Source organism: Pongo abelii, chromosome 1, assembly GCF_028885655.2.
Source record: "Pongo abelii isolate AG06213 chromosome 1, NHGRI_mPonAbe1-v2.0_pri, whole genome shotgun sequence".
NCBI lineage: Eukaryota > Metazoa > Chordata > Mammalia > Primates > Hominidae > Pongo > Pongo abelii.
In genome coordinates, this window is record NC_071985.2 from 41,732,226 (window position 1) to 41,753,984 (window position 21,759).

Here is a 21,759-nt window from a genome sequence, read left to right on the forward strand (position 1 = left end):
CAGCCAATCTGGGGGGACAAGATTATGGACATTAAACAGTGCAAAGAAAATAATGGAAATCTTTGGGGTTTTTTTGTGTTTTTGTTTTTTGTTTTTGAGATGGAGTCTCACTCCATCACCCAGGCTGGAGTGCAATGACGCAATCTCGCTCACTGCAAGCTCCGCCTCCGGGGTTCACGCCGTTCTCCTGCCTCAGCCTCCCGAGTAGCTGGGACTACAGGCGCCTGCCACCACGCCCAGCTAATTTTTTTTTTGTATTTTTAGTAGAGACAGGGTTTCACCGTGTTAGCCAGGATGGTCTTGATCTCCTGACCTCGTGATCCGCCTGCCTCGGCCTCCCAAAGTGCTGGGATTACAGGCGTGAGCCACCACGCCCGGCTGGAAATCTTTGTTTTTTAAGAGTTAAAAAAGGTAAGAAAAGCCAAGTACTATTTATTACCCCATAGCCTTTTTTTAAGGATACACATGGATGAGGAATCTTAAAAATTTCAATTATCTTAAATATTAGAAAAATTTGCCAATAAGCTTCATAGTGTTTCTTCAGACTTCAACAATATGGGCACATCAGTAGTGGCCAACACCCTGGTCAGTGTAGCCCAGGCACAGCAGCAGCATCAGCGCTGGGAGCTCACTAGACAGGCAGGGTCTCAGGCTCCACCCTAAACCCAATGAATCAGAATCTGCACTTTAACAGATTTCCAGGTGACTAATGTGCACATTAAAGTCAGAGAAGCATTGCTCTAGACTCTGAAGAAAGATAAACCACCCTCACATTCAGTTCGGCTATCAAAATAACATGAACTACAAAATAATAGATCCATAAAGAGAGCCTAGCTTTGGATTCAGCCATTACATATGCTGAATTTCCAATCGAGTATGTTCCTATCATAAAAAGGGCAACATCTATTCTAAAAGATTCCCACTCAGTTTATATTTTAAAGTTCAAAGGCAATTAGGAGTTTCATCTCTCACACCATTTTCTGGACTATTTTTCCTCAAGTTGTGCTACTATTTGCAGGATTAATTATGTTGCATTGGCTAAATATATCATACCTTCCCAAAATATTTTAAAATTTTAATAATGGCAACTGTCGGTTGGACCCTATGCTATAAAATATGGGCTTTAAAAAAAAAATCACTGGACAAATTAATTTTGGAATCTCAGTTCACTACTGCTATTGAACCTTTCATTTGGGAGTGTAACAGTCAGATAACTGTTCAGCTATAAAAGACCCATTAAGGCCGGGCGTGGTGGCTCATGCCTGTAATCCTAGCACCTTGGGAGGCCGAGGTGGGCGGATTACCTGAGGTAAGGAGTTCAAGACCAGCCTGACCAACATGGTGAAACCCCATCTCTAGTACAGGTACAACAAATTAGCCAGTGGTGGTGGTGCACGACTGTAATCGCAGCTACTCGGGAGGCTGAGGCAGAGAATCCCTTGGGAGGCCAAGGTTGCAGTGAGCCAAGATCGTGCCATTGCACTCCAGCCTGGGTGACAGAGCAAGACTCCATCACAAAAAAACAAAAAACAACAACAGAAAAACCATTAACTGCTAGCTAGAGAGTTTGATTAATACTTGTTAATGAACCTTTAAAAATTCTGATGCAGTGATATTTTAAACAAAGAAGGAAAATAAGCAGAATGCGACTTTGTTTTGTTTTCTTTAGAACTTGTTTCTACACAAACCTTATGGATTTGTAAAAATATTCCATTGATAATATTTTGTACTCACGTTGTAGATATGTAACTTTTAAAATATACAACTGATAGATAAATCAAATATGCATATCGTGTTCCATAAATACAAGATTTAAGATTCAAGTGAAGGGATTATGGGTATTTAAAAAGATAACCAAGTAATATGAAAAAAAAATGAGTTCCTTATGAGTAAAGAATGTACTTTTATGACTTAGCCCAAACCTGATGATCAGTATAAAAGGAATATATATTATAAAACCATGAGTACCAAAGTCTTAAAATTATTAGGTTTGATTTCAAAGCTATTTCTAAAACTATAGGGGAAAACATTTTTTAAAAATCAATAAAAATGAATGTATATTATCTTTCAGAAATTTCAAAGCACTTAATCTTAGTCTATGTTCCAGGATTCATTCTAAGTCTTTTGTTAAATTGTAAGCTCTTTAACTAAAATTTGAGTCTGATGTTTAAAAACCCTACTTTCTTTAGAAGATATGTACTTGTACATTTTTCTTCTATTCTAAGCCCACTCACTTTTTACATTTTTATATATTAAAAGACACACAGTTAATTGAGATACCTTATAAATCTAACCCCTCTCAGCAACTTTAACTTTAACTCCATCAGTTTTACTGCAATCTGGTAAATTCAGAGAACATAAGAGGGAAATCGGATAGTGTTGTTTTGAATCCCCCAGTTTAACATGTATAAATAACAACTTTAAATGAAAAGACACCAAATTGGGTATTTAAATGAGATACCTACATAGCTTCTTGCAACTACCTAAGCTATATAGACAAGTGGAAACTTTCATTATAAAAATTCCAGTGAATACAACTGTCAAAGTCTCCACAGTGAAATACTTTAAATTTAATTTTGGCCATTAGTGCAATTTTGGAAATAGGGAATAGGGTAGAGAAGGCCTCATAGTGAGTGGTCCATGATTTGCTAAATAACTTAAACCTCAAATCCAAGAGAAATTTTTCTTAAAGTCATAATAGCTGTAGGAACTCTGCACAGATGTTTTTATGTTGCAGTGATGTTAGAAGTAGCTGAAAATATTTTTAGCAAAGAAATGCAATTGGTAGGACAAACTAATGCAGGCATTTTTTTTAAAAAAAAAGATAGCATGCAATACAGATTACAAACTGAAGCTGCACAAAAGCATGTTAAGTATAAGAAGGACCAAGAAGTTAGAAGAAACATGCTTTAATTTACCCTTTCTTCTTCCTCCTTTGAAGATATCCGTACAGGACAACACAAATTACTGCAACTCCAACAACTACAAGAAACCAGGAAACAAATGACATATAATTCTGAAAACTAATCACCAAGATTCAACATCTAGCAAAAGAAATAAATGTTGGTTACATTTCAGTGGTCAAATGTTATTTAACCACCTACACATTTATATTCCATTCAGACTCTTTGCTGTCTAAATCCAACTCCCCATAATCACTTACACAGTCCATAGTAAGTCAGAGAAAAGTCCTTGCTTAATTTAGAAAACTATCAAAAGCACATTTGGAAAGCCAACTAATATTACTGATCATCTTGAGAAAATATGTATTACTTAGGCTTTGTTACTAAGTAGATATACAGAATATAACAGAATATAAAATCACTAACACAAGGTAGGTAGTTAAGTATATCAAATAAAAGTTCAGGTTTTCCTAAATCGGTTTAACCAATTTACAAGCTGAAAAAACTATAGAAACTGAAAAACTATTTTTAAAATGCATGTCTTCACAATAATTTTTTGACTGAAGTGGTGTCAAAATTTGTGATACTTACCTATGGCAATAACAATCAGAGCAATGACCCAATCATCTGAGAAAGAAAACAGTTCAAAGATGTTGAACACATGGATCTCCAGATAGCATTTATTTCAATCAGATCATCTAAACACTTCATATGGTTTGGCTGTGTCCCCACCCAAATCTCATCTTGAATCGCAATTCCCATAATCACCAAGTGTTGTGGGAGGGACCCCATGAGAGGTAATCGAATCATGGAGGCAGTTTCCCCCATGCTGTTCTCATGATAGTAAGTTCTCACGAGATCTGATGGTTTTATAAACGGCTTCCTCCTTCACTTGGTTCTCATACTTCTCCTTCCTGCCATCATGTGAAAAAGAATGTGTTTGCTTCCCCTTCCTCCATGATTATAAGTTTCCTGGGGCCTCCTCAGCCCTGCAGAACTGTGAGTCAGTTAAATCTCTTTCCTTTATAAATTACCCGGTCTCAGACTGTTCCTTACAACAGCATTGAGAATGGACTAATACAAGACTACAGAGGAAAAACATTTTTTTTATATAGTTTTAGCATGACTGCTAGGGCATCCAGGTTATTTTGATCACAGAATCCTTCTAACCAGTTTCCAGGTTAAGGGTTCCACTTGTGAAACTCTTAATGGGAACCTCATTTTTCATTGTTTTTCTCTATAGCTACCACATCACGTTATTTAGCGGTAAAGTTATTAGAATAATTAGAATTCACTATAGTAAAGGAAAATGATTTTTGAAAAGTATTATCCCATGAGAACTGGTTTAGTTCAATAGTCATTCTGTCATTTATTATTATTTTGGTAGACATTTAATTTGTATTTTTTCCTCCAAAAGTGATCTGTAGAGTGAGTCATAAATAAATTTCTATTATTCTATTGCCCAGATGGTATTTACAAAGTCTTCACAAACAATACTTTATCTTATCAATCCCCTTCCCATCCTCTCTACTTCCATACTCTGCCCTGCCCCAAAATTAAGACATAGTCCTAAATACCAATAGGATTCCCATAGTAAATGAAACACCAGGGCACATGGATAAAAAATATACAAAGAAACTTGAGCATACATTTTTGACTATCTAGAGAACACAAAATAATCCTATAAAATCTTAATTTTTAGAACTGTTTCTGTCCCTAGTACCTTTGCTTCTAAACTGCCATTACTTTTATTAAATTGCTATAAGTCAAAGCATAAAGTGCTATGTTCAGCTCTGCTCTTCTCATCTCATAAACAGTTATCAAGTGTTTAACGGTTTAAGATGGCAACAGATTTACTGGCACAATGACACTTGGACCACAGATTTTGGAGGTAAGGCAAATACTAAAAAACAAGCCTAAGGTGCATTATATAAAATGATTAACCATTACCAAACTAGTCTAAGAAATGAAAGGTAACAGATTTTTGTTTTTACATATTAAGAAATCTTTATATTTCATTGGCCTATATCACAACTGTACTTCATCATTTTTTTAACATGCATTGTGTAAACTGCGTAAGCCCACATTAAGTGTGTTAAATCAGCGTGTTACAGAAAAAATAAACCCAACTTAGATTGCTTTAAGGTTCATGTATATAAGATATGAATAGAAAGAAAATTTATCTACAGATTACCATCACAAAATAACAATATAATGTGGAAAGAAAATTTTGTTTTATATATTTTAACCTACATATAAACACAGCATTTAAGAAAGTTATCTTACCCTACCAAGGATCCTATGTTTGGGCATCTCATAAAAACTGTAATTACCTACACGTTTCTACACATACTATCACTTATATTTGTCATGACAGCTATACCAACCCAGACTGTCAAGTATTCCTTCCTCAGGTTTAGGATATCCTAGAAAAAAAGAAGAAATATAGATTAAATTAATAAAAGAAAGAAATAATTAAAGCTTAAAATCCTTTAAATTCATAGGGTGATTTTTTTTCACCTTTGTAGAAAATCCCTTAAAATATAATTTTCCTTATAAACTATATTAATGTTTCTCAAAGTAGTATCCTAAAAATTTATAAACTTATATTTAATGTCATCATCTTTCTTCTTCCTGCCCACTCCCATTTCCTGTGACAATATTCTGTGGTTCAACATGCAAATTTATCTGTACTATTTTCTCAAACTTAGTCTATAAATCCAATGTGATTCTAATTAAAATTAAAAGATAGAGGGATTAGCCGGGCATGGTGGCTCACACCTGTAATCCCAGCACTTTGGGAGGCCAAGGCAGGCGGATCACGAGGTCAGGAGTTCGAGACCATCCTGGCCAACATGGTGACACCCCGTCTCTACTAAAAAAAAATACAAAAATTAGCTGGGTGTGGTAGTGCGCGCCTGTAATCCCAGCTACTTGGGAGGCTGAGGCAGGAGAATCGCTTGAACCCGGGAGGCAGAGGTGGCAGTGAGCAGAGATAGAGCCACTGCACTCCAGCCTGGCAACACAGCGAGACTCTGTCTCAAAAAAAAAAAAAAAAAAAAAAAAAAGAGGGATTAATAAAAATAAATGCTTTAGAGTTGACCTGAAATGGAAGGAAACTTCCTCAACATAATAAAGACCATATATTAAAAACCCACAGCTAACATCATACTCAATGTTAAATGAATGAAGGCTTTTTCCCTAAGATCAGGAACAAGACAGGGTGTCCATGTTAGCCACTTCTATCTGACATAGGACTGAAAGTCCTAACCAGGGCAATTAGGTAAGAAAAAGAAATTCAAATTAGAAAGGAAGAAATAAAATTCGCTCTGTTTGCAGATGACATGATCTTTTATTTAGAAAACCCTAAGGATCCCACATATACACACACATGCTAAAATCTCTTAGAACTAATAAATGAATTCAGTCAAGTGGCAGGTTACAAAATCAACATACAAAACTCAGTTGTATTTCTATACACTAACAATGAATAATCTGAAAAGGAAATTAAGAAAACAGTATCATTTGTAATAGCATCAAAAAGAATAAAATACTTTGGAATAAACTAAGGAGGTGAAAGACTTGTACACTGAAAACTACAAAACTGCTAAAAAAAATTAAAGATATAAAATAAATGGAAAGACACTTGTGTTTATGGATTGGAAAAATTTAGTATTTTTAAACTGTCAATACTATACAAAGCAATCTTCAGATTCAGTGCAACCCCTATGAAAATCCTGATGATGGCATTTTTTGTTTGTTTTTTTCTGAAATAGAAAAATCCATTCTAAAATACATATGAAATCTCAAGGGACCACAAATAGCCAAAACAATCCTAGAAACAAAGAGCAAAGTTGAGAAGGCTCACACTTTCTGATTCTGAAACTATAATAATCAAAACAATGGTAATGACAAAAAGGCAGACATACAGACCAATGGAATAGAACAGAGACCTCGGAAATAAACCCCTGCATATATGGTCAAACGGTTTTCAACAAGCGTGACAAGGAACAGTCAAATGGGGAAAGGGCAGTCTCTTCTACAAATGGTGCTGGTAAAACTGGATATCCACATGCAAAAAAAGTGAAGCTGGACCCTTATCATATACAAACATAAACTCAAAACAGATCAGAGACCTAAACATAAGAGGTAAAACTATAAAACTCTTAGAAGAAAACAGGAAATGCTTCTTGACATTGGATCTGGCTATGATTTATTGGATGTGACTCTAAAAGGCCAGGCAAGACAAGAAAAAAATTATATTTCATCAATTAAAAGCAAATTTTGTGCATCAAATGACACTATCAACAGAGTGAAAAGGCAACCCACAGAATGAGAGGAAATATTTGTAAATCATATATTTGATAAGGGAGTAATATCCAGAACACATAAATAACTCCTAAAACTCAGTAACAAATGTCAACCCAACTTGAAAATGGACAAAAGACTTAAAAAGATGTTTCTCTAAAGAAGATATACAAATGACCAATAAGCACATGAAAAGATTCTCAACACATTTCTAATTTTTAGGGAAATGCATATCTAGTATGCATATCTACTTCATATCTATTAGGATGGTCTATGGTTTGAATGTCCCCTTCAAAACTCATGATGAAATTTAATTGTCAATGTAATGTTATTGGGGTGGCACCTTTAAGAGGTGTTTGGGTCATATGGCTCTGTCCTCATGAATGGACTAATGTCGTTATTGCAGGGGTGTGTTTGTTATTTAGGGCATGGTTTTGTCCCTCTTACTCTCTCTCTCACCGTCTCTTTTCCCTTCCACCATGTGATGCCTTCCATCATATTATGACAAAGCAAGAGGGCCCTCACAGATGCCCATGCCTTGATATTAGACTTCCCAGCCTCCAGAACTGTGAGAAATAAATTTCTGTTCATTATAAGTTACTCAGTCTGTGGTATTCTGTTATCACAGTACAAAACAGACTAAGACACTTGGCTATTACTAAAAAAACAATTTAATAAGTGTTGGTGGAGATGTGGAAAAACTGGAACCTTTGTTAAAGGTTCCCACTGCTGGTGGGAATGTAAAATGGTGCAGCCACTGTGGAAGACAGTATGCCAGTTCCTCAAAATATTAAAAATAGAATTCCCTTATGATCTAGCAATTCTACTCCCAGGTATATACCTAAAAGAAGTGAATACGGGAACTCAAACAGATATGTGTACACCTATGTTTATAACAGCATTACTCAAAATAGCCAAAAGGTAAAAACAAACCAACCCAAGTGTCTAGCAACAGATGAATGAATAAATGAAATATAGTATATACATATAATGAACTATTATTCAGCCATAAAAAGGAATGAAGTTCTGATTCACGTCACAAGATAGATCTAGATGAACCTTAAAAACATGCTAAGTAAAATAAGCCACACACAGAAGGACAAATAGTGGGATGCCATATAAGTGGATTCCACTTATTATAATTATATAAATTTACCTAGAATAGGCAAATTCACAGAGACAAAAAGTAGATAGTGGTTATCATCAGGTGATGGGGATAGGGAGGAATGGAGAGTTACTGTTTAATGAGTAGAGATTCAGTGTGGGATGATTATAATATTCTAGAGATGGATGGTACTGATGGTTACATAACAATATCAGTGTACTGAATGCCACTGAATTGTAAACTTAAAATGGTCAAAATGATAAGATAAAAAGTTTATTTGGAAAAAATAACATAGAGTTCCTTAGAAATTTCTGAAAAGGAAGTGTTCTGGCAGTTATTAAGACATATAGTACTACAGTAAAAAAAAAAAAAAAAAAAAAAAAAGAAAAAGACTTGCTTTTGGTACAAGAATAGAAGAATGGACAAAGTTCAAAGAAGAAAAGAAGATGGAACACCTATGAATGCAATGTATGATACAAATTGGCATTTCAAATCAGTTGGGGAGAAGACAACTTATTCAAAAAATGGTGCTATTTAGCTATTGGATGGTGGTGGCTAGGGTGGGGTGAGGTGGAACCATATATCTCATTATATACACCAGAATAAATTTCAGATTTACTAACAATTTAAGTGCAATGACCAAAGTCAGAAAACATGGTTGAAATCTTTATATAATTTCAGCATACGGAAGACCTAAAGTTTTAGTAAGAAAGACACCAAAGTCATAGCCATTAGGGAAAAGATCAATACATCCAACTACCTATTAATATAAAACGTCTGAACATATAAATGACCACTGATAGGAGAATAGTTAAATAAAGTATGGTATATACTTAAGTCATCATTAGAAAGGATGAGAATAAATCTAAACACAACCGCAATCTAAGAGTGTAAGTGGAAAAAGTTAAAGTTGCAGAAAAATATGTACAGCATAACATCATTTTTAAGAAAAGAGAAAACACCAAACTACATGTATAATTACACATAAAAGTATGTTGACGGTCCTAGGCAAAGCAATCAGACAAGAGAAAGAAACAAAGGGCATCCAAATAGGAAGAGAGGAAGTCAAACTATCTCTGTCCACAGACAACATGATTCTATATTTAGAAAACCCCATAGTCTTGGCCTAAAAGCTGCTCCAGATGATAAACAACTTCACCAAAGTTGCAGGATACAAAATCAATATACAAAAATCACTAGCATTCCTGTACACCAACAACAGCCAAACTGAGAGCCAAATCAGAGATGCAATCCCAGTCAAAATTACTACAAAAAGAATAAAATACCTAGGAATACAGCTAACCAGGGAGGTGAAACATCTCTACAATGAGAATTATAAAACACTGCTCAAAGAAATCAGAGAAGACACAAACAAATGGAAAAACATCCCATGCTCATGGATGGAAGAATCAATATCATTAAAATGGCTATACTGCCCAAAGCTATTTACAGATTCAATGCTATTCCTATCAAACTATCAACGACATTCTTCACAGAACTAGAAAAAACTATTTTAAAATTCATATGGAGCCAAAAAGAGCCTGAATAGTCAAGAAAATCTTACGCAAAAAGAACAAAGCTGGAGGCATCACATTACCTGACTTCAAACTATACTACAAGGCTACACTAACCAAAACAGCATGGTACTGGTACAAAAACAGGCATATACACCAATGGAACAGAATAGACAGCCTAGAAATAAGGCCACACATCTTTGACCATCTGATCTTCCGCAGAACTGACAAAAATAAGCAATGGGAAAAAGATTCCCTATTCAATAAATGGTGCTGGGATAACTGGCTAGCCATATGCAGAAGACTGAAACTGGATCCCTTCCTTACACCATACAGAAAAATCAACTCAAGATGGATTAAAGATTTGCATGTAAAACCCAAAACTATAAAAACCCTGGAAGACAACCTAGGCAATATCACTCTGGACATAATAACGGACAAAGATTTCATGACAAAGATATCAAAAACAATCGCAACACAAGCAAAAATTGACAAGTAGGATTGAAGTAAATTGAAGAGCTTCTGCACAGCAAAAGAAGCTATCAACAGAGTAAACAGACAACCTACAGAATGGGAGAACATTTTTGCAAACTACGCATCTGACAAAGGTCATAATATTTAGCATTTATAAATGCATAATATTTAGCATTTATAGGAACTCAAACAAATTTACAAGAGAAAAACAAACAACTCCATTAAAAAACGGGCAAAGCACATGAACAGACACTTTTCAAAAGCAGCCATATATGTGGCCAACAAACATACAGAAAAAAAGCTCAATATCACTGATCATTACAGAAATGCAAATCAAAACCACAGTGAGATAACATTTCACACCAGTCAGAATGGCTATTATTAAAAAGTCAAAAAATAACAGATGCTGGTGAGGTTGTAGAGAAAAGGGAACACTTACATGCTGTTGGTGGGAGTGTAATTTAGTTCAACCATTGTGGGAAGCAGTATGGTGATTCCTCAAAGAGCTAAAAGCAGAACTACCATTCAACCCAGCAATCCCATTACTGGGTATACACCCAGAGAAATATAAATCATTCTGCCATAAAGATACATGCACATGAATGTTCACTGCAGCACTGCTCACAATAGCAAAGACAAGGAATCAACCTAAATGCCCATCAATGACAGACTGGATAAAGAAAATGTGGTACATATACACCATGGAACACTACGTAGCCATAAAAAAGAATGAGCACATGTCTTCAGCAGGAACATCCCAAATACAGCATGTTCTCACTTACAAGTGGGAGCTAAATGGTAAGAACTTATGAACACAAAGAAGGAAACAACAGATACTGGGGTATACTTGAGCGGGGAGGGTGGGAGTAGGAAGAAGAGCAGAAAAGGTAACTTGGGTACTAGGGCTTAGTATCTGGGTGATGAAATAGTATGTACAACAAATCCCTGTGACACGTTTACCTATGTAACAAACCTTCACATGTACCCCAAATCTAAAATAAAACTTTTTAAAAAAAGATGTTGATGTACAAAAACAGATTTAAAAAGAAACGCTAAACTATTAACAGTGATTAACTTGGGTAATGAGTGAAAAATAAAACTAATCTTTTACTCTATATACTTTTGTAATGTTTGAAATTCTACAAAAGTATATTCATACACTACTCATGTAATTAAAAGTTATAAAAAGTAATCTATATCCAATAGTATAACAAGCTTAAAACTGACAAAACAAAAGAACCTGGAAAAAACTGTTCACTTCATATTAAAAGGGCTTTAATTTATAATGAGCTCTCAAAAATCACTAAGAAAAATATTTTAGAAACCTAACAGAAAAATAGACAAACCACATGAATAAATAAATGTAGATCAAAAAAAGTTCAGATTCACTGATAATTAAAGAAATGCAAATTGGCCGGGCATGGTGGGTCACACTTGTAATCCTAGCACTTTGGCAAGCTGAGGCAGGAGGATCGCTTAAGCCCAGGAATTGGAGAAAAGACTTGGCAACATGGCAAAACCCTGTCTCTACTAAAAATACACACACAAAAAAATTGCTGGGTGTGGTGGCAGGTGCCTGTAGTTCCAGCTACCTGGGAGGCTGAGGTGGGAGAATCACCTGAGCCCAGGAGGTTGAGGCTGCAGTGTGCTGTGGTTGCACCACTGCACTCCAGCCTGGGCAACAGAGTGAGACCCTGTCTCAAAAAAGCAAAAACAAAAACAACTAAAAACCAGAACCAAGAAATGCAAATTAAAACAAGATGTTATTTTTCACCCATCATTTAAAAATTCTTAACATTTTTTTAGATATGTCTTAAGTTTTTAATTTAAAAAAATTTTAAGTAAAAAAATTCTTGTCCAAGATGGCTGAATAGGAACAGCTCTGGTGTGCAGCTCCAGCAAGATAGACGCAGAAGACAGGTGATTTCTGCATTTCCAACTGAGATACCTGGTTCATCTCATTGGGACTGGTTGGACAGTGAGTGCAGCCCACGGAGGGCGGGGCATCACCTCACCCAGGAAGCACAAGGAGTTGGGGGATTTCCCTTTCCTAGCCAAGGGAAGCCGTGACAGACTGTACCTGGAGAAACAGTACACTCCTGACCAAATACTGCACTTTTCCCACAGTCTCAACAACTGGCAGACCAGGAGATACCCTCCTGTGCATGGCTCGGTGGGTCCCACGCTCACAGAACCTTGCTCACTGCTAGCGCAGCAGTCTGAGATTGACCTGCAACGCTGCAGCTTGATGGGGGGAGGGATGTCTGCCATTGCTGAGGCTTGAGTAGCTCACAGTGTAAACAAAGAGACCTGGAAGCACAAACTGGAGGAGCCCACCGCAGCTCAGTAAGGCCTACTGCCTCTATAGATTCCACCTCTGGGGGCAGGGCATAGTAGAACAAAAGGCAGCAGCTTCTGCAGACTTAAACGTCCCTGTCTGACAGCTCTGAAGAGAGCAGTGGTTCTCTGAACACGGCATTCGAGCTTTGAGAATGGACAGACTGCCTCCTCAAGTGGGTCCCTGACCCCCGTGTAGCCTGACTGGGAAAGACCTCCCAGTAGCGGCCGACAAACACCTCAAACAGGTGGGTGCCCCATCTGGGATGAAGCTTCCAGAGGAAGGATCAGGCAGCAATATTTGTGGTTATGCAGCCTCCGCTGGTGATACTCAGGAAAACAGGGTCTGGAGTGGACCTCCTGCAAACTCCAACACACCTGCAGCTGAGGGGTCTGACTGTTGGAAGGAAAACACACAAACAGAAAGGAATAGCATCAACATCAACAAAAAGGACATCCACACCAAAACCCCATCTGTAGGTCACCAATATCATAGACCAAAGGTAGATAAAACCACGAAGATGGGAGAAACCAGAGCAGAAAAGCTGAAAATTCCAAAAAACAGACTGCCTCCTCTCCTCCAAAGGATGACAGCTCCTCACCAGCAAGGGAACAAAACTGGACAGAGAATGAGTTTGATGAGTTAACAGAAGTAGGTTTCAGAAGGTCAGTAATAACAAACTTCTCCAAGCTAAGATGTTCTAACCCATCTCAAGGAAGGTAAAAACCTTGAAAAAAGATTAGATGAATGGCTAACTAGAATAAACAGTGTAGAGAAGACCCTAAATGACCTGATGGAGCTGAAAACCACGGCACAAGAACTTCGTGATGCATGCACAAGCTTCAATAGCTGATTTGATCAAGTGGAAGAAAGGATATCAGTGATTGAAGATCAGATTAATGAAATAAAAAGAGAAGACAAGATTAGAGAAAAAAGAGTGAAAAGAAACAAAGCCTCCAAGAAATATGGGACTATGTGAAAACACCAAATCTACGTTTGATTGGTGTACCTGAAAGTGACGGGGAGAATGGAATCAAGTTAGAAAACACTCTTCAGGATACTGTCCAGGAGAACTTCCCTAAACTAGCAAGACAGGCCAACATTCAAATTCAGGCAATACAGAGAACACCACAAAAATACTCCTTGAAAAGTGCAACCCCAAGACACATAATTGTCAGATTCACCAAGGTTGAAATGAAGGAAAAAAAATGTTAAGGGCAGCCAGAGACAAAGGTCAGGTTACCCACAAAGGGAAGCCTATCCGACTATCAGCAGATCTCTCAGCAGAAACCCTACGAGCCTTAAGAGAATGGGGGCCAATATTCAACATTCTTAAAGAAAAGAATTTTCAACCCAGAATATCATATCCAGCCAAACTAAGCTTCGTAAGTGAAGGAGAAATAAAATAGTTTACAGACAAGCAAATGCTGAGAGATTTGGTCACCACCAGGCCTGCCTTACAAGAGCTCCTGAAGGAAGCACTAAACATGGAAAGGAACAACCAGTACCAGCCACTGCAAAAACATGCCAAATGGTAAAGACCATCAATGCTATGAAGAAACTGCATCAGTTAACGGGCAAAATAACCAGCTAACATCATAATGACAGGATCAAATTCAAACATAACACTATTAGCCTTAAATGAAAATGGGCTAAATGCCCCAATTAAAAGACACAGACTGGCAAATTGGATAAAGAGTCAAGACCCATCAGTGTGCTATATTCAGGAGACCTATCTCACGTGCAAAGATGCACATAGGCTCAAAATAAAGGGATGGAGGAAGATCTACCAAGCAAATGGAAAGCAAAAAAAAAAAAAAAAAAAAAAAGGGGTTGCAATTCTAGTTTTTGATAAAACAGACATTAAACCAACAAAGATCAAGAGACAAAAAGCCACTACATAATGGTAAAGGGATCAATTCACCAAGAAGAGCTAACTATCCTAAATATATATGCACCCAATACAGGAGCACTCAGATTCATAAAGCCAAGGCCTTAGAGACCTACAAAGAGACATAGACTCCCACACAATAATAATGGCAGCCTTTAACACCCCACTGTCAATATTGGACAGATCAATGGGACAGAAGGTTAACAAGGATATCCAGGACTTGAACTCAGCTCTGGACCAAGCAGACCTACTAATCATCTACAGAACTCTACACCCCAAATCAATGGAATATACATTCTTCTCAGCACCACATCACACTTATTCTAAAATTGACCACATAATTGGTAGAAAACACTCCTCAGCAAATGTAAAAGAACAGAAATCACAACAAACTGTCTCTCAGACCACAGTGCAATCAAATTAGAACTCAGGATTAATAAATTCACTCAAAACCGCACAACTACATGGAAACTGAACAACCTGCTCTTGAATGACTACTGGGTAAATAATGAAATGAAGGCTGAAATAAAGTTGTTCTTTGAAACCAACGAGAACAAAGACACAACGTACCAGAATCTCTGGGACACATTTAAAGCAGTGTGTAGAGGGAAATTTATAGCACTAAATGCCCACAACAGAAAGCAGGAAAGATCTAAAATCAACACCCTAACATCACAATTAAAAGAACTAGAAAAGCAAGAGCAAACAAATTCAAAAGCCAGCAGAAGGCAAGAAATAACTAAGATCAGAGCAGAACTGAAGGAGGTAAAGATATTAAAAAAACCCTTCAAAAACTCAATGAATCCAGGAGCTGGCTTTTTGAAAAGATCAACAAAAATGACCGCTAGCAAGACTAATAAAGAAGAAAAGAGAGAATAATCAAATAGACGCAATAAAAAATTATAAAGGGGCTATCACCACTGATCCCACAGAAATACAAACTACCATCAGAGAATACTATAAACACCTCTACGCAAATAAACTAGAAAATCTAGAAGAAATGGATAAATTCCTGGACACACACACCCTCCCAAGACTAAACCAGGAAAAGTTGAACCTCTGAATAGACCAATAACAGGTTCTGAAATTGAGGCAATAATTAATAGCTTACCAACCAAAAAAAGTCCAGGACCAGATGGATTCACAGCCGAATTCAACCAGATGTACACAGAGGAGCTGGTACCATTCCTTTGAAACTATTTCAATCAATAGAAAAAGAGAGAATCCTCCCTAACTCATTTTAGGAAGCTAGCATCATCCTGATACCAAAGCCTGGTAGAGGCACAACAAAAAGAGAGAATTTTAGGCCAATATCCCTGATGAACATCGATGCGAAAATCCTCAACAAAATACTGGCAAACTGAATCCAGCAGCACATCAAAAAGCTTATCCACCACAATCAAGCTGGCTTCATCCCTGGGATGCAAGGCTGGTTCAACATTAACAAATCAATAAACATAATCCATCACAGAAACATAACCAACAACAAAAACCACATGACTATCTCAATAGATGCAGAAAAGGCCTTCGACAAAATTCAACAGCCCTTCATGCTAAAAACTCTCAATAAACTAGGTATTGAGGGAATATATCTCAAAATAATAAGAGCTATTTATGACAAACCCATAGTCAATATCATACCGAATGGGCAAAAACTGGAAGCATTCCCTTTGAAAACCGGCACAAGACAAGGATGCCCTCTCTCACCACTCCTATTCAACATAGTGTTGGAAGTTCTGGCCAGGGCGATCAGGCAAGAGAAAGAAATAAAGGGTATTCAATTAGGAAAAGAGGAAGTCAAATTGTCTCTGTTTGCAGATGACATAATTGTATATTTAGAAAACCCCATCGTCTCAGCCCAAAATCTCCACAAGCTGATAAACAACTTCAGCAAAGTCTCAGCATACAAAATCAATGTGCAAAAATCACAAGCAGTCCTATACACCAATAATAGACAAACAGAGAGCCAAATAATGAGTGAATTCCCATTCACAAATACTAAAAAGAGAATAAAATACCTAGGAATCCAACTTACAAGGCATGTGAAGGACATCCTCAAAGACAACTACAAACCACTGCTCAACAAAATAAAAGAGTACACAAACAAATGGAAGAACATTCCATGCTCATGGATAGGGAGAATCAATATTGGGAAAATGGCCATACTACCCAAGGTAATTTATAGATTCAATGCTATCCACATCAAGCTACCACTGACTTTCTTCACAGAATTGGAAAAAACTTCTTTAAAGTTCATATGGAATCAAAAAAGAGCCCATATAGCCAAGACAATCTTAAGCAAAAAGAACAAAGCTGGAGGCATCAAGCTACCTGACTTCAAACTATACTACAAGGCTACAGTGACCAAAACAGCATGGTACTGGTACCAAAACAGATATATAGATCAATGGAACAGAATAGAGGCCTTAGACATAACACCTCACATCTACAACCATCTGATCTTTGACAAACCTGACAAAAACAAGAAATGGGGAAGGGATTCCCTATTTAATAAATGGTGCTGGGAAAACTGACTAGCCATATGCAGAAAGCTGAAACTGGATCCCTTCCTTACACCTTATACAAAAATTAACTCAAGATGGATTAAAGACTTAAATGTAAGACCTAACACCATAAAAACCCAACAAGAAAACCTAGGCAATACCATTCAGGACATAGGCATGGGCAAATACTTCATAACTAAAACACCAAAAGCAATGGCAACAAAAGCCAAAATAGACAAATGGGATCTAATTAAACTGAAGAACTTCTGCACAGCAAAAGAAACTATCATCAGAGTGAATAGGCAACGTACAGAATGGGAGAAAATCTTTGCAATCTGCCCATCTGACAAAGGGCCAATATCCAGAATCTACAAAGAACTTAAATAAATTTACAAGAAAAAAACAACACCATCAAAAAGTGGGCAAAGGATATGAACAGACACTTCTCAAAAGAAGACATTTATACAGCCAACAGACATATGAAAAAATGCTCATCATCACTGGTCATCAGAGAAATGCAAATCAAAACCACAATGAGATACCACTCACGCCAGTTAGATTGGCGATTATTAAAAAGTCAGGAACAACAGATGCTGGAGAGGATGTGGAAAAACAGGAACACTTTTACACAGTTGGTGGGACTGTAAATTAGTTCAACCATTGTGGAAGTCAGTGTGGTGATTCCTGAAGGATCTACAACTAGAAATACCATTTGACTCAGCGATCCCATTACTGGGTATATACCCAAAGGATTATAAATCATGCTACTATAAAGACACATGCACACGTATGTTTATTGTGGCACTATTCACAATAGCAAAGACTTGGAACCAACCCAAATGTCCATCAATGATAGACTGGATTAAGAAAATGTGGCACATATACACCATGGAATACTATGCAGCCATAAGAAAGGATGAGTTCATGTCCTTTGCAGGGACATGGATGAAGCTGGAAACCATCATTCTAATCAAACTATCACAAGGACAGAAAACCAAACACCGCATGTTCTCACTCATAGGTGGGAGTTGAACAACGAGAACACATGGACACAAGGTGGGGAACGTCACACCGGGGCCTGTCGGGGGTTAGGGGCTGGGGGAGGGATAGCATTAGGAGAAATACCTAATATAAATGATGAGTTGATGGGTGCAGCAAATAAACATGGCACACGTATACCTATGTAACAAACCTGCACGTTGTGCACACGTACCCTAGAACTTAAAGTATAATAAAAATAAATAAATAAATTCTTAACAATATCAGTAGAATAAAGGGTTAACCAACCTGGATAATTTGAGACTGGAGGCTTGTAAGTAGGCCTAGGACCTAGAAAAATAAGTTTGATTTTATAAATTCACCAGGGCCTTATCAATATAAAATTATGACTTTAATTTTGATATTGATTTTTTAAGTTTATCAAACGAAAACTACACATACTTTACAAACTTTGCAATTCCACATCTTAGAATTTAACCTACATATATATTTGCACAAGTATGTAAGGATATATGTACAAGAATGCTCACTATACTCTGTATTTTGTAATGGAAATCCTAGAAGATAACCATCACGAAAGTAATGTGAGGATGGGCATGGTGGCTCACGCCTGTAATCCCAGCACTGTGGGAGGCCAAGGCAGGTGAATCACTTGAGGTCAGGAGTTCGAGACTAGCCAGGCCATCATGGAGAAACCCCATCTCTACTAAAAATACAAAAAACTAGCCGGCACAGTGGTGGGTGTCTGTAATCCCAGCTACTTGGGAGTCTGAGGTGGCAGGAGAACCGCTTGAACCCAGGAGGCGGAGGTTGCAGTGAGCCGAGACCGCGCCACTGCACACCATCCTGGGTGACAGAGCGAGACTCTGTCTCAAAAAAAAAAAAAAAAAAAAAAAAAAAAAAAAAAAAAAGGAATGTGCTTGGGGTAAACATATGTATCTTTTTAAAAACTGTAAGTAGTATGATACTACATAATTTACATCTTTCTCTTTTCTACTTAGGACTTCCTCGACATTTCTTCTTGTTAACACATTTAGATCTACCTTAACATCATTATGTTGTTATTTAGTTTTCCTCTAGCAGATGATAAGAAATCATTGACAATCCCATAAGGAATTTTGATTTGTAATTTTTCAAAAAATATCCTTGCCGTTTCTCTTTTTTATAAACATTTTATCACAAGCAATTCTCTCTTCTGCTCTCCAACACTAAGCTAGATCAGTGTTTTATAAATACTTTATGAAATGCTTATCATCAACTCTTTCAAAAGACTGTATCAACAAACGTAGTATTAGTGCATATACCCACTGGAGCATGTGAGTTAAGCCTGGATGCCTCACTGAGTATAAATTTCACATGCAATCTTGTTTTGCTTATATATCAGTCCACTAAAAAACTCATCTCTTCCTGCGCTTCAAACCCTACAGCACTCAACACAGGAGGCTACCAGTTACCAAGCTCTTACAGGAATTATAAGAAGGTTTTTTTTTTTTTTTTTTTTCTGAGACAGAGTCTCACTCTGTCACCCAGGCTGGAGTGCAGTGGCATGATCTTGGCTCACTGCAACCTCTGCCCCCCGGGTTCAAGCGATTCTCCTGCCTCGGCCTCCCGAGTAGCTGGGATTACAACTGCCTGACACCGTGCCCTGCTAATTTTTGTATTTTTAGTAGAGATGGGGTTTCACCAACTTAGCCAGGCTGGTCTTGAACTTCTGACCTCGTGATCCACCCACCTTGGCCTCCCAAAGTTCTGGTATTACAGGTGTGAGCTACCCCACCCAGCCTATAAGAAGGTATCTTAATTACTATGTTAACATGCATAATTCTCTTCAATCCTTCAAAATATTAGGGAGATAGGAAATATATAACCAAATTAGAAGCCAGTGATTGAGATTTCAGTTCAACACTCACATTACACTAAAGGGAAACTGAAGACCACAGAAATGATGTTAACTAAGCACAGTCTGCCCAGACTAAAGTGCTACCCACAATTACTATTGTCTCTTGCTTCTGCTGGAAGCAAAGTGAAACCAGAGATAGTAGTGCTGAAATCAGGATAATTCCTTCCGTTATATCAAAATAATCTCTCCAGTCATAAGCACAGTGGTTGACCAGGAGTCCCTGTGAAAGTCTTCTGTTTTATTTCAGTAAATAAGGACTTTTCCTGCCTTTCAGTTGCTATAAAATTTAGTTGCTATTGCCAGATAAAACTGCCCACTAAAGAGATAAAAAATAAATAACACTATGAGGTGTAGAAGAGGGGTGGGTAGGGAAGAGGCAGAAATATAGATCTTGGGGGGAGGAGCCAAGATGGACGAATAGGAACAGCTCTGGTCTACAGCTCCCAGCGTGAGTGACGCAGAAGACGGGTGATTTCTGCATTTCCATCTGAGGTACCGTGTTCATCTCACTAGGGAGTGCCAGACAGTGGGTGCAGGTCAGTAGATGAGCGCACCATGCGCCAGCCGAAGCAGGGGCAAGGCATTCCCTCACTCGGGAAGCGCAAGGGGTCAGGGAGTTCCCTTTCCAGGGGTGACAGACGGCACCTGGAAAATCGGGCCACTCCCACCTGAATACTGTGCTTTTCCGACAGGCTTAGGAAACGGTGCACCAGGAGATTATAGCCCGCACCTGGCTCAGAGGGTCCTACGCCCACGGAGTCTGGCTGATTGCTAGCACAGCAGTCTGAGATCAAACAGCAAGGCGGCAGTGAGGCTGGGGGAGGGGCGCCCGCCATTGCCCAGGCTCGCTTAGGTAAACAAAGCAGCTGGGAAGCTTGAACTGGGTGGAGCCCACCACAGCTCAAGGAGGCCTGCCTGCCTCTGTAGGCTCCACCTCTGGGGGCAGGGCACAGACAAACAAAAAGACAGCAGTAACCTCTGCAGACTTAAATGTCCCTGTCTGACAGCTTTGAGGAGAGCAGTGGTTCTCCCAGCACGCAGCTGGAGATCTGAGAACGGGCAGACTGCCTCCTCAAATGGGTCCCTGACCCCTGACCCCCGAGCAGCCTAACTGGGAGGCACCCCCCAACAGGGGCAGACTGACACCTCACACGGCCGACTGGGTACTCCAACAGACCTGCAGCTGAGGGTCCTGTCTGTTAGAAGGAAAACTAACAAACAGAAAGGACATCCACACCAAAAACCCATCTGTACATCACCATCATCAAAGACCAAAAGTAGATAAAACCACAAAGATGGGGAAAAAACAGAGCAGAAAAACTGGAAACTCTAAAAAGCAGAGTGCCTCTCCTCCTCCAAAGGAATGCAGTTCCTCACCAGCAACGGAACAAAGCTGGACGGAGAATGACTCTGACGAGCTGAGAGAAGAAGGCTTCAGACGATCAAATTACTCTGAGCTACAGGAGGATATTCAAACCAAAGGCAAAGAAGTTGAAAACTTTGAAAAAAATTTAGAAGAATGTATAACTAGAATAACCAATACAGAGAAGTGCTTAAAGGAGCTGATGGAGCTCAAAACCAAGGCTCGAGAACTATGTGAAGAATGCAGAAGCCTCAGGAGCCAATGTGATCAAATGGAAGAAAGGGTATCAGCCATGGAAGATGAAATGAATGAAATGAAGTGAGAAGGGAAGTTTAGAGAAAAAAGAATAAAAAGAAAGGAGCAAAGCCTCCAAGAAATGTGGGACTATGTGAAAAGACCAAATCTACATCTGACTGGTGTACCTGAAAGTGACGGGGAGAATGGAACCAAGTTGGAAAAC

At 38.2% G+C, this 21,759-nt stretch overlaps 1 protein-coding gene across 14 annotated transcripts in view; it reads right to left on the bottom strand.

The window, feature by feature from the left end:
* The window catches only part of CD46 (CD46 molecule), a 49,803-nt gene that overhangs the window by 6,889 nt on the left and 21,155 nt on the right, over positions 1-21,759 (bottom strand). For 6 of the 14 annotated variants that reach the window (XM_009238308.3, XM_009238284.3, XM_009238266.3 and 3 more), the window contains 4 exons: positions 18,325-18,366; positions 5,291-5,329; positions 3,495-3,530; positions 2,919-2,982 (listed from right to left, as the gene is read on the bottom strand). In XM_009238308.3, the coding sequence (XP_009236583.2) occupies positions 2,919-2,982; positions 3,495-3,530; positions 5,291-5,329; positions 18,325-18,366 (181 nt within the window). 14 annotated transcript variants of the gene reach the window in all.